The 14,175-nt window shown below is 29.0% G+C and overlaps 1 protein-coding gene across 1 annotated transcript in view; it reads right to left on the reverse strand.

The window, feature by feature from the left end:
- Positions 1 to 10,547: 10,547 nt before the first annotated feature.
- The window catches only part of LOC142226688 (uncharacterized), a 53,886-nt gene continuing 50,258 nt past the window's right edge, over positions 10,548 to 14,175 (reverse strand). Inside the window, exons 2-3 of the mRNA XM_075296814.1 lie at positions 11,369 to 11,479; positions 10,548 to 10,977 (exon numbers count right to left, since the gene is read on the reverse strand). Of these exons, the coding sequence (XP_075152929.1) occupies positions 10,823 to 10,977; positions 11,369 to 11,479 (266 nt within the window). The 3' untranslated portion in view covers positions 10,548 to 10,822. The remainder of the gene's footprint in view (positions 10,978 to 11,368; positions 11,480 to 14,175) is intronic.

A 14,175-nucleotide genomic window follows, 5' to 3' on the forward strand; every position in this document is an offset into this window, starting at 1 on the left:
GGTGTGTATGGATCAGTCCCAGTTCTGATCAAAACGTATGGAAGGGATCGGTCACTGTAACATGGGTTTGTCGTTGAAGGGGTAAATTTACATTTTAGGACACGTCCTGGGACAATTTAGCGGGAACACCCCATAGACAGGTCCTCAGGAACCAGTCTCGGACAAACTCTTAGAAATCCGTTTCAATTTGGGCATCCCAATCGAACCCGAAATAAAAAAGACTTTGTAAATATGTCGAACAATAGGTTATCCTGATAATTTTAATTCACTAAATGTGAAAATGGTCTTAATGGATCTAAGATTTTAATATCAAGCGAGTACGGAAATAAATAAATTACGACTATTTAAAAATTGCAACTAACTGGAGCACTAGTACCAGTTCTGTGATAGGCCCATTAGTGGCAATTTGCACCAATTTCCCGTAGGGTTATTTGTGGCTCGAGTAGCAACCGTGACTTGTCCTTGGTTGCGTATAAGTGATTCTCTTATATGGGCATATGCGAATAATCATCATACGCTCCATAGCACTCTTGTTCACATGGTAAATAAAATTGCCATCATTTTGTCAACTACAATTGCAGCCATTAAGGAATTTTAAAAGTTCCTTACATATATTCTCTTTCTCTCTACTCCCAGTAAAAACAACAACCATATAAATCATTAATATTAGTTGAGAGTATGTGACAGAATGTATGTGTATTAGTCTTTCTTCGTGGGAAATGGGAATATATCGAAACCATTTAACCACAATATGTCATGGGTTCACTCAAATTAAGTTATTTATTCGACCGAACTGAGTTAAGCCATATTGGCTTTCGTTGTAATCATAAAAATTTCGCCACTGAATGGAAAACCACAAATTATGGAAATAATAAAAAATATCATTGTAATGTGAACATTCATATTTATCATGTTTATTAATTAAATATTCATTACAAAACGCAGCATTATCATAACGATTTACTTTTTGACCCCCCCACAACGAATTAATGACGGGGGAAGGAAATTACTAAAATACTTACATGATTTGCGGTTTGGATAATCAAGCAAAATTGGAGACAATCAAAATGGCAGGGAAATGTCTCTCTTTGCCACATATAAACTCATGTCACCTATGCTCATTTGGCTAATTGAATAAAACAATTTATTTTTACAAAAAACGTGCTTTATTGTATTTTTATTGATAATTTTCATAATTAATACGTTACATACTTTTCTATATATCGTTTTCTCTCGTGTTGCTCTTTCTCTCTCTCTTAACATTCTCGTTCTCTTACAGCGCTTTGCATATTAAATATATATATATTTTTTAATTTTCCGTTTTTTTGCTATTTTTATTCAGCTTCTCAATAATGAGTTTTTGTTGCGTGTTTGGTTTTTTACAAATAATTTGTTTTTGTTTTTTTTTTTCATTTTGTCAATTTTATGGATGTTTGTAATGTTATACATGATTTATATACTATATCGGGACGGGGGAATGGCAAGGATCACGGGGAATTTTATGGTAGGATTTGTTAAGGTTTTTTTGTTTTGCTGCAAACCATTTCATCTTAAATGATGCATTAATAATTTCGTATATTTTGATTTGATGTATATGTAAGTATATTAGGGTGTAAAACAAAAAACGTTAAATTTTTTTTACAAATAAAATTTACTTTAATACCAAATTAAATTTTTCTTATTTAAATTTCAAATATGAATTTAATTTAAATTATTTTTTATTTGAATTATTATTAATAAACAAATATTTTTTGTTCTCCACCCTAATACATATTTAGTTGGTTATGCTTGATTTTTACAGAGTGTGATATGTGTGATGTGTACAAATCATTTTCAAGGATATGCAAGTGTTGCTTTGCTTGTTTGTTCTCTCGTTTGTTTGGCCTTCCGTTTTGTTTTGCTATTTTGATTTTATTGTTTGTTTGTTTTTTTTTTTTTTTAACTTAATTCCTGTTTGTTGTTTTTGTATTTCCGTGTGTATACGTGTACGAATAAGTTATGCACATGTGTTTATTTAATTGTGGGAGAAAGCCTATGCCTTGAGGGTATTTGTAATGATTTATTAATGACTTTAGAATTATTTCCATGATCAGAATTGAATTTCTTCCCAAATGAGTTACGCTTGCTGTTGCATCTGTTTGTTTTCGTTAGCTATGACATTCGGTTTGATTTTCAATTAATATTGCAGTTGTGTGTTGATTATGCTGGTTTTTATAGTGCAAATCATTTGAATGGGAATTCGTTCGATTGCGGCAGAAATATTCAACGTATTTAAAATTAAATAAAATGGCACCAATAATCTCCAATATGACAATACTTCTAACCACGGTTGCCATAGTTGGTAGAAATCTTCATGGTTTAGTAGACTTTGCAAAGTATTCCTCTCCAACTAAGAGGTAATCACAAATTTAATGTTGGCCAAATGTTCTATAGAAATAAAATTTTGACAAAATTTTCTATAGGAATAACATTTTGAAAACATTTTCTCAAAAAAAAAAAAAAAAAAAAAAAAAATGGAAATAAAATTTTGACAAAATTTTCTATAGTAATCAAATTTTGACAAGAGTTTCTATAGATATAAAATTTTTAGAAAATTTTCCATAGAAAAAATAAAATTAATAAAATTTCCTATAGGAATAAAATTATGGCAAAATTTTCTATAGAAATAAAATTTTGACCAGATATGCTATAGAAATAAAATTTTTCTATAGAAATATGCAACATATTTAAAATGAATACAATTTCCTATAAGAATAAAATTATGGCAAAATATTCTATAGAAATAAAATGTTTCTATGGAAACAACATTTTGACAAAACTTATTATAGAAATGAAATTTTGATAAAATTTTCGTTACGAATAAGATTCTGACAAAATTTCTTATAGAAAAAAAATTACGAAATTATCTATAGAAATAAAATTTTGAAAAATTTTCCATTAAAAAAACTTTGACAGAATTTCCTACAGAAATAAAATTTTGATAAAATTGCTTATAGAAATAAAATTTTGACAAAATTTCTTATAGAAATAAAATTTTGACAAAATTTCCTATAGCATTTTGACAAAATTTTAACAAAATTTCGTTTAGAAATAAAATTTTGACAAATTTCTTTTAGAAATAAAATTTTGATAAAATTTTCTATAGAAATAAAATTTCGACAACATTTTCTATAGAAATAAAATTTTGACAAAATTTTCTATCAAAATAAAATTTTGACAAAATTTTCTATCGGAATAAAATTTTGACAAAATTTTTTTAGGCATAGAATTGTGACAAAATTTTCTATGGAAATAAAATTTTGGTAAACATTTTCTACAGACATACAATTTCGTAGAAAATTTTTTTTTTGGAAAAAAATTTCTGTAGAAATAAAATCTTGACAAAATTTTCTATAGAAATAAAATGTTGTCAAAATTTTCTATAGAAATAAAATTTTGACAAAACTTTTTTACAGAAATAAAATTTTGACAACATTTTTTTTACAGAAATAAAATTTTGACAAAATTTTCTATAAAAATAAATTTTTGACAAAATTTTCTATAAAAATAAAATTTTGACAAAATGTTCTATAGGAATGAAATTTTGACTAATTTTTTTTAGGAATAGAATTGTGACAAAATTTTCTATGGAAATAAAATTTTGGTAAAAATTTTCTGCAGACATAAAATTTCGTATAAAAAAATTGGAAAAAATGTCTGTAGAAATAAAATTTTGACAAAAATTTCTATAGAAATAAAATTTTGACAAAACTTTTTTACAGAAATAAAATTTTGACAACATTTTTTTACAGAAATAAAATTTTGACAACATTTTTCTACAGAAATAAAATTTTGACAAAATTTTCTATACAAATAAAATTTTGACAAAATTTTCTATAAGAATAAAATTTTGACAAATTTTTTTAGGAATAGAATTGTGAAAAAATTTTCTATGGAAATACAATTTTGGTAAAAATTTTCTGCAGACATAAAATTTCGTATAAAATTTTTTTTTTTGGAAAAAAATGTCTGTAGAAATAAAATTTTGACAAAATTTTCTATAGAAATAAAATTTTGACAAAACTTTTTTACAGAAATAAAATTTTGACTACATTTTTTTACAGAAATAAAATTTTGACAAAATTTTATATAAAAATAAAATGTTGACAAAGGTCATATAGAAATAAAATTTGGACAAGCTTTTCTATAGAAATAAAATTTTGACAAAATTTTCTAAAAGTTCGAAAATAAGAGTTTTTGTGTTTTATATTTTTGTGTTAAATTTTATGTTAATTTTGGTGCTCTTCGGAACTATACCTTCTTCTATTGTTGACTTTCTCAATAAAGCAATTGTCCATAAACAACTATCTTTGACCAACATGATAGTAATTATATTCCATCAGGACTACGCTAGGCTATACACATCGATAGAAACTCTTCAGAAACTCTAGAAGTTTGGTTGGGAGATTCCGGAGCTCTTCTCCGGGCAAATTTTATCTGATTCAGTTGAAATTTGGTACGTTGTGCAAGGATATGGCCGCTAACAACCTTTTCAAAATTGTTCCAGATCAGTCTATATTTATATATAGCCCTCAGATAAACCGCCAATCACACAAAAAGTGGTCCTTACCAGTTCATAATTGTATATAGCCCCACATAGAACTGAATTCTATACGTATTTACACAGAAAAAAATTTCAAAATAATTTTCCAATTAAAAAATTTTAATTGAGTTTTTAAAAATATTCAATTAAAAATTTAATTGAATCAACAAATTTTTTAATTGGAACAAAAATCAATCACAAAAGTTAATAGTATCAATAATTTTTTTTAATTTGATCAATTAATTTTGTAATTGATACCATCATTTCTGTGATTGAAGAGATTTCAATTAAAAAAATAATTGGATCAATTAATTTCGTGATTGAATCAGAATTTTTTTTTGTGTGTAATCTGATTTTTTTGTCTAATGTATACCACTTATGGACGAACTTAACTACAAGTTAGAAGACGATGTTAAGAAGTTTTAGGATACCTTGCCATCAGTAAGTATTACCACGGCCAAAGTAATTCGATTGTGGATGACAGTCTTGAGTACAAGTTTCTATGCAATCCATGGTGGAGGGCACATTAAATTCGGCCTGGCCGAACTTACGGCCGTATATACTTGTTTTGTCTGCAATTTTTTTTCGTAGTATACCATTAATTGTTAGAATTTTTAAAAATTGCTAGTTTCTATTCAAATGGCCAGCAGTGTAGTGGTACTAAATTCTGTCACGTGGATGTGATTTATTTTCACAAATTAAATTAATTAAATTTTTTTTTTCAGAATATACCATTAATTGTTAGAATTTTTAAAAATTGCTAGTTTCTATTCAAATGGCCAGCAGTGTAGTTGTACTAAATTCTGTCATGTGGATGTGATTTATTTTCACAATTAATTAAATTTGGAAAATTTCATAATAATTTTCTCATTTGCATTCACATCATGTTGTACATACATCATAGGAAAATAATAGTTATAATTAAGAATATTTCCTTTTATAAATGCAGTTTGGCCGATATGCTATACAGAATTGTGTTCTAATTTTTATTAGTTCTTGTTTTTTAGATCTTACCATTATTCGGGGTTTAGACTATGTTAGCAATGATTTTATGGTTTGATTAAATATATCAATATTTTGGTTTGTATGTATGCATGATTTTTTAATTATATGTATATATATTGTATATATAAATATGATTTTCATAAAAACTGAGAATAAGAAAGACATGAACCCTGCATCTGTGTGTGTGTTTTTTTATTTGTGAGTTTTTTTTTTATAATCCATTAATTGTTGTTTTTTTTTTTTTAATTTTTCTATGAAAAAATATCAGTTTAACATAAATAATGGAATGTGAAAAAAAAAAAAATAAAAATTATGGCAATTATAAAAACATTTAAACACTACATTTTTAATTATTTCAATTTAAATTTTAAAATGGGGTGGGGGCGGGGGAGGAAATTAAATTGTATATTATGCGTATTACGTATTTAAGTTAAGCTTACTTCTTAATTCTTTTAACATTTATGCGATTATATTTCATAAATATCATTTATTATTTATATATAGATATTTGTTCGTATATATATAATATTTCTATGTGTGTAGATTTTATTTTTTGTTTCTCATAATTTAATATTTGTATTTAATGTATATATGTGTATATTTATTATTATTTTTTGTTTTGTTTTTTTAATTTAATTTTATTTAAATTGTTTAACTATATTTTACATAAGATTTATTTTTTTTACATATATTATTAACTTATTTTCGTACATATAACAAAAGGCTAAGTTCTTGTGGCTGAGGGTTTGTGTCTTGTATTAATTGCTGGTATATGAAAAAAAAACGGGTTGGATGTGAACTTTTTTTTAGGTATTAAGAAAAAATTTTCTTAATTTCTAAAACAGGATTTCAGGAAAAATTAAATATTTCACACATCTTTTTCCACTCTCTTATAGGAGACCATAAGGTGACCATGGGGAAATGAATACGTGGGTGGGACATTAAGATAGTCTGGAATTCAGTTAAAATTTTTATTGAAGAACACTCACTAACAGATTTTTTTCGTGATTCAAACTCAGGGAATACATTTTTTCTACTCCCTCACTAACGTACTAATGAATGAATGCACCCTTGGCGTACATCAAATTGAACTTTTGATCGAAACGGGTCCAAGCCTCAATGGTGGTTGTATTGGACACGTGGGTAGTTCATCAAGATAGTGTGGAATTCAATCAAATTCAAAAAAATTCACTCAAGCCTAGAGATGTGCGCGTGACACGAAATTCTCATGACACACGTGAAACACGTGAGTCGTGAACAAAATCCAAAGTAACTCTCGTGAATGTGCGTGAATGGGACTAAAATAAATATGTTGTGCATGAGCGTGCGTGAGAAATAAAATCGGTTCTTGAATGTGCGTGAATAAAATTTCTGCAAAATCACGCTCACAAAAAAATCAAGATTTAATTCATACTGAAATTAATTTATCTCTCGAACTATATTCTATCTTTGAATCACCTTGTCATCTTTGGTGATTTCCGTTTGGAAAATGTCGTGAGTCTCGTGAATTTGTCGTGAATTGTTGTGAATCGTACGTTAGCGGGTGTCTTTAAAAGTAGTTCGTGCGTGAGTACTGGTTTTCATTTCATGAATGTGCGTGAGTGGGATTGGCTACCACACGTGTCGTGCGTGAATAAATATTTTGCTGCGTGAATGTGCGTGAGTTTGAGTGAAATTTCAGTCACGCGCACACCTCTACTCAAACCCACTCATTAGCAGATTGTTTCCTTTACTCATGCTCATTTGACTCATGCATTCTCACGCTATTGACTTTATCTGAATAGGAGAGGTTATTCCCTTCTTGATCAATTTCTAATTTGCAATATTGAAAAAAAAAATAATTTTCCGTTTGCTTTTACGATCAATTTTATGTCGCTCCGTTAGGATTTAACTGTCAGTTAACACACAAAAAATATTTTTTATGATTCAATCACGAAATTAATTGATCCAATTATTTGTTTAATTGAAATGTCTTGGGCATAACAAAATATTGGATTAAAACTTAGTTGATTTAATTTGAAAATTTCAATTAATTTTTTAATTGATTCAATTAAAAATTTAATCGATGTGAATTGCAAGAATCAAATAATTTTTTAATTGATGCAATTAAAAAATTTCAATTTCATTGATGTTCATTGGAAAACTTAATCAGTTTGATTCAATTATTTCAAATAACTATTTAATTAAACTTCAATCCAATTTCCAATTAACTTTTATAGTAAATCACTTAAACAATTATTGAGTTTTACAATTGACACCGATTAAATTTTTTAATTAAATTTTTATTTGGAACAATTAATTGTTTAATAAAAACCTCGAACATTTTCACTCATTTTCTTAACTAACTTTGTGTTCTTAGTTTGATTACAAAATGATTGTATCAATAATTTTTTTAATTAAAGGCGTAACTATTTGCAATCACTTTCTTAATTGACGGTGTTTTTATTTGGATTAAAAAATTAATTTTTCAATTAATTTTTTTATTAAAAAAATGCAATTAATTATTAGTCTTCAATTAGTCTGCCGAGTTTGATTAAAAATTAATTGTATCAATTCAAATTTAAATTTTTTTTATTTTAATTGATAAAGTTTTCTGTTTCACCTAACTTTTTAATTGGAAATATTTTGGAAATATTTTTTTTTTTGTGAACAAAAAGTAAATTGCAGATATCTTCTGTCCTATTAACTGAAAAATTGTCGGCAGTTAAGTTCCTAACTGTCATATGAGAACACAGAAACAAATTTCACGAACATTTTTGCAATTAAAATCTTAATTGAGTTTAAACAAGTATATACGGCCGTAAGTTCGGCCAGGCCGAAGCTTATGTACCCTCCACCATTGATTGCGTAGTAACTTCTACTGAAGACTGTCATCCACAATCGAATTACTTGGGTTGCGGTAACACTTGCCGATGGCAAGGTATCATAAAACTTCCTAATATCGTCTTCTAAATTACAAGGTAGTCCATACGTAGTATATATTAAACTAAAAAAAGGCCGACTAAATACGTATATAATTAAGTTTAAAGTTTCTATAGAAATAAAATTTTGACAACATTTTCTATAGAAGTAAAATTTGAAAAAAATTTTCTATAGAAATAAAATTTGGAAAAAAAATTCTATAGAAATAAAATTTTGACAAAATTTTCTGTACAAATAAAATTTTGAAAAAATTTTCTATAGAAATAAAATTTTTACAAAATTTTCTATAGAAATAAAAATTTGACAAAATTTTCTATAGAAATAACATTTTGACAATGTTTTCTATAAAAATAAAATTTTGGTAGATTATTTTTGGTTCGAGTGGCAACCATGAATATGAACCGATATCAACCAATTTTTGTGTAATTGGGGATGGGCTATATATAACTATAGACCGATATGGACCAATTTTGGCATGGATATTAGCGGCCTTATACTAACACCACGTTTCAAATTTCAACCGGATGGGATGAATTTTGGTCCTCCAAGAGGCTCCGGAGATCAAATCTGGGGAACGGTTTATATGGGGGCTATATATAATTATGGACCGATATGGACCAATTCTTGCATGTTTGTTAGAGACGACATTCTAACACGATGTTCCAAATTTCAACCGGATCGGATGAATTTTGCTCCTCCAAGAGGCTCCGGAGGGCAAATCTGGGAATCGATTTATATGGGGGCTATATATAATTATGGACCGATATGGACCAATTTTTGCATGGTCATTAGAGAACATATACCAATACCATGTACCAAATTTCAGCCGGATCGGATGAAATTTGTTTCTCTTAGAGGCTCCCCAAGCCAAATCGGGGGATCGGTTTATATGGGGGCTATACGTAAAAGTGGACCGATATGGACCAATTTTTGCATGGATGTTAGAGACCATATACTAACACCATGTACCAAATTTCAGCCGGATGGGATGAAATTTGCTTCTCTTAGAGGCCTCGCAAGCCAAATCGGGGGATCGGTTTATATGGGGGCTATATATAATTATGGACCGATGTGGACCAATTTTTTCATGGTAATTAGAGACCATATACTAACATCATGTACCAAATTTCTACCGGATCGGATGAAATTTGCTTCTCTTAGAGCGATCGCAAACCAAATTTGGTGGTCCTTTTATATGGGGGCTATACGTAAAAGTGGACCGATATGTCGCATTTGCAATACCATCCGACCTACATCAATAGCAACTACTTGTGCCAAGTCGATAGCTTGTTTCGTTCGGAAGTTAGCGTGATTTCAACAGACGGACGGACGGACGGTCGGACGGTCGGACATGCTCAAATCGACTCAGAATTTCACCACGACCCATCCTATGTATACTTTATGGGGCCTTAGAGCAATATTTCGATGTGTTACAAACGGAATGACAAAGTTAATATACCCCCATCCTATGGTGGAGGGTATACAAATATACAATTTGTTTTGAGTAGTATTTAAAATGTTGTTTCAGATAATTGTATAAGGCCATTGTTAGGCTTAGTTCCATATGAAAATAAATAAATAAATAAAATTAAATTAATTAAAAATTTAAATCAATTAAAACAAACAATTTTTTAAAAAACCCTAATGGAATCTAATTTGTCGAAATATTTCTTTATTTACAAAATATGAAGTGTTTTTCAAATTTTGTTTCGCCGGAGTCGGATTCGAGCAAAATTTTTACGACTCCGGCTCCGACTCCAGCAAAATCTTCAGACTCCGACTCCGACTCCACAGCCCTGGTATCAATAAATTTTTTAATTGCATAAATTAATATTTTAATTGACTATCAATTAATATTTTAATTGACAATCAATTAATTTTTTAATTGATACTATCATTTCTGTGATTGAAGACAATTAATTGGATCAATTAATTTCGTGATTGAATCAACAAAACAAAAATTGTGTCTATATACCAAAGATGACAAATATTTCTCTCGAATGGTTTAAAAGTTGGTTAGCTAAGCTTGCACTAACGAAGGTGTTGGAAAATAATTCTTCCAAATTGTCAGCTTAAAATATTTAAAGCTTAAAAATTCAAATTTTTAAAATAATATTTTTTTAAACAAAATTTTCACTTCCACCCTTGAATTTTATATAATTTTTGATATGATTATATTTCTGTTCTTAGCTTTTATAATTTTTTCTTTATTATTCTTAACTTCTTCTGGGTTTGAAAATGGGTGTGTGTGTCTGTTTTCTTAGGTTCAGGTAAAAACTATAATTTCAAATTATAAGGGTATAATTTTACATTTTAACAATTTCGATATACAAACAAAATTAACAACAATGCCAAGTGTTGCAAGCGTTTTCCTAAAGCAATAGCAGCAGTGACATTCATTGATCCACTCGATAATTCCTCACCTTGGCCGGGTAAGCCATAGACTTCATTTTGACCAGCCGTTTTATCTACAATTGATTTTTGTTGAGATAAAACAATTTCATTAAGATTGTTATTCATATGCACTATGTTTACGAATAAAAACGCAGGATTATATAGATAATGATGATGATGATGATAATGAATATGACGATTATGGTGATGATGATGGTATTGATGATGACCATAATATGGGGAATAAATTAATAATAAATTTGATAAAAAAATACAAATGATTAAATTGTAACGCTATTAATGAGGGGAGATAAATAACAGAATGCTAATGATAGGAAATGACGGGGAGAGTGAGAGTGAATTGGGCTGGGCTTTGCTCTCTTACTCACTCTCTATCTCTCATAGAATAACTCATAATCTTCTAATACTAATTCTCTTTGTAAGCAAATTGATTATAAAACTTACTTTTATCACCACCATGATGACTGCGAGACGAATCTGAACCATATGCCCCATCCCATCTTGTTGGATCGGTGAGAAAATTACCAGAGGGTGCCGTTGTGGGTGGATATGAAACTGTAAATAAACAAATATACAAAAATATTGAAAAGTGGGCAAATTAACCGGAGGTGAATAATATTGTGGACAATATTCTGGCTACAAATAATTGATACGATTTCAGTAAATAGTATTAAATATCCGTAAAATAATAACAATTCAAATGTTTAGGGATATAAGAATGTGTACAAGTGTATGTGTGTGTGTGACTATTTAATACCTATAGCATTTTGCATAAATAATGAAGTGTTCATTGGGTGATGGGGATAATTTGAAATTTACCACCTGTGTTGAGACCAAATAAATGATACAATTTTAAAAGGAGACAGTGGGTAAAATACTTTGAAAATAATTTAAATATTTTTTTACATTTTTGTGATATGTAAACGAGCATAAAGTAGATCCATTTAGGAGCTACTAATAAGCAGCTCGGGATTTGAAAATCACTGCATAGATTTATTCTCATTTAATCTCATTTACCTACACACAAAAAATATGACCAACATTTGTCACAATTAAAGAAAGGCTAAGTTCTTGTGACTAAGGGTTTGTGTTTCGTATTAATTCGTTGAATATGAAAAAAAAATATATTTATTGAGAAGTAAGAAAAAAATTTCGCAATTTCTAATATGTTTTGATGTGTTTCGTGAGCATGATTCTAAAAAAACATTCAGTTAAAAATTGAACTGGTTCAACAAATTTTTTAATTGAAACAAATATCAATCACAGAAATTAATAGTATCAATTAAATTTTTAATTGGATCAAATAATTTTTTAATTGACGTTGGTGACTGATACTATCATTTCTGAGATTGAAGAAATTTCAATTAAAAATTAATTATATCAAATAATTAATTCTGTGTAATTTTTTTGCGATATATTAACACATTAACTATTTACAGACAAATAAATGTAATTTAAACAAATCTTAAATACCCACCACCATGAATCAAATATAATAGGTTCCTTTGAAAATCCTTCGTCGTAGCGGGTTACTTGATAATATATAGAAATTCAGATATTCTCCTTAGCAGATCAGTTCGAAGACAAATATAAATATTCTACCTATGAAGACTAGATCTGATTCTGGATTTATAACAACCATGTTTGTTTGAATTTTAGAGGAAACATAAATACCTCGTGTAAGTGTGCAAGAAAATAATGAAATAAGGCCTTGATTTGAAATCTAAAATTTGTAGAATTTTACCCACATTATTCAAATGATTAGAAGAAGTAACATTTGGAAATTTTTAGTTTAAAGTTATTTTTATCATCAGTGCGCCTTCTATACACACAAAAAATAGCATATAATTTGATTGTCAATACAATTAAAATTATATTTAAATTTGAGCTAACAACGTATTTGGTAAATACGATTACGATTTTAGTCACTTTAGCAACTAATTTTGTTATATCAACAAACATTTTGTTATATCAACAAAAAATTTAGTTGAACTTTAAAATTTTCTGTAAAAACAATTTATTCTTATGTTAGCTCAAAAATTATAATATTATTTTGTGTGTACTCTCAAGAAGTGAAATAGGTGTTTATGAAATCCTTACCAAATGGAACGATAAAAACTAAATCCGTTACAATGTCAGACAAATCGGATAAAACTACGGTTAATATAAGACCAAGGAGTTAAATCGGTTGATAAGTCCACTATATTGTTGCTATGCCAAATACATGCACCGATACACACCAAGTTCTGAAAACCCTACAGAATCTACAACCCGATTCGTAGGGCGAGCATAGAAGAAAATATATCAAAATCTGTGCAGATACACAATATATTCGGCACAACTACTTATGGTCCTAAAAACCTCTAGATATCAAATTTCAGGTAAATCGAATAAAAACTACGGTTTCTAGAAACCCAGAAGTAAAATCAGAAGATCGGTCTATATGGGAGCTATACCAAAACAGGGACCGATACATACCATTTTTGACACAGTTATTTGTGGTTCTAAAATACCTCTCAATTTCCAATTTCTGACAAATCGGATAAAAACTACGGTTTCTAGAAGCCCAAGGAGTCAAATAGGGAGATCGTTCTATATGGGGGCTATATCAAAACATGGACCGATACACACCATTTTCGACACCCTTATTTGTGGTCTTAAAATACCTCTAGATTTTCAATTTTAAGCAAATCGGATAGAAAATACAGTTTCTAGACGCCCAAGAAATAAAATCGGGAGATCGGTCTATATGGGGGCTATTTCAAAACATGGTCCGATACACACCATTTTCGACACACCAATTTCAAATTTCAGGCAAATTGGATAGTACATAGAAGCCCAAGAAATAAAATCTTGATTTTCAATTTCAGGCAAATCGTATAGAAAATACGGTTTCTAGACGCCCAAGAAGCAAAATCGGGAAGTCGGTCTATAGGAACAATTTTCAGCACCCCTTTTGATGGTCCTAAAATACCTCTAGATTTCCAATTTCAGACAAATTGGATAAAAATTACGGTTTTTATAAGCCCAAGACCCCAAATCGGGAGGTCGGTTTGTATGGGGGCTATATCAAAACTTGGACCGATATAACCCATCTTCGAACTTGACCTGGCTTCAAACAAAAACGAATATGCGCCAAATTTCACGACGATAGCGCCATTATTGAAGGCTGTAGCGTGATTACAACAGACAGACAGACGGACAGACGGACATGCTTATATCGTCTTAGAATTTCTCCCTGATCAAGAATA

This window comes from Haematobia irritans, chromosome 2, assembly GCF_050003625.1.
Source record: "Haematobia irritans isolate KBUSLIRL chromosome 2, ASM5000362v1, whole genome shotgun sequence".
NCBI classification, from domain to species: domain Eukaryota; kingdom Metazoa; phylum Arthropoda; class Insecta; order Diptera; family Muscidae; genus Haematobia; species Haematobia irritans.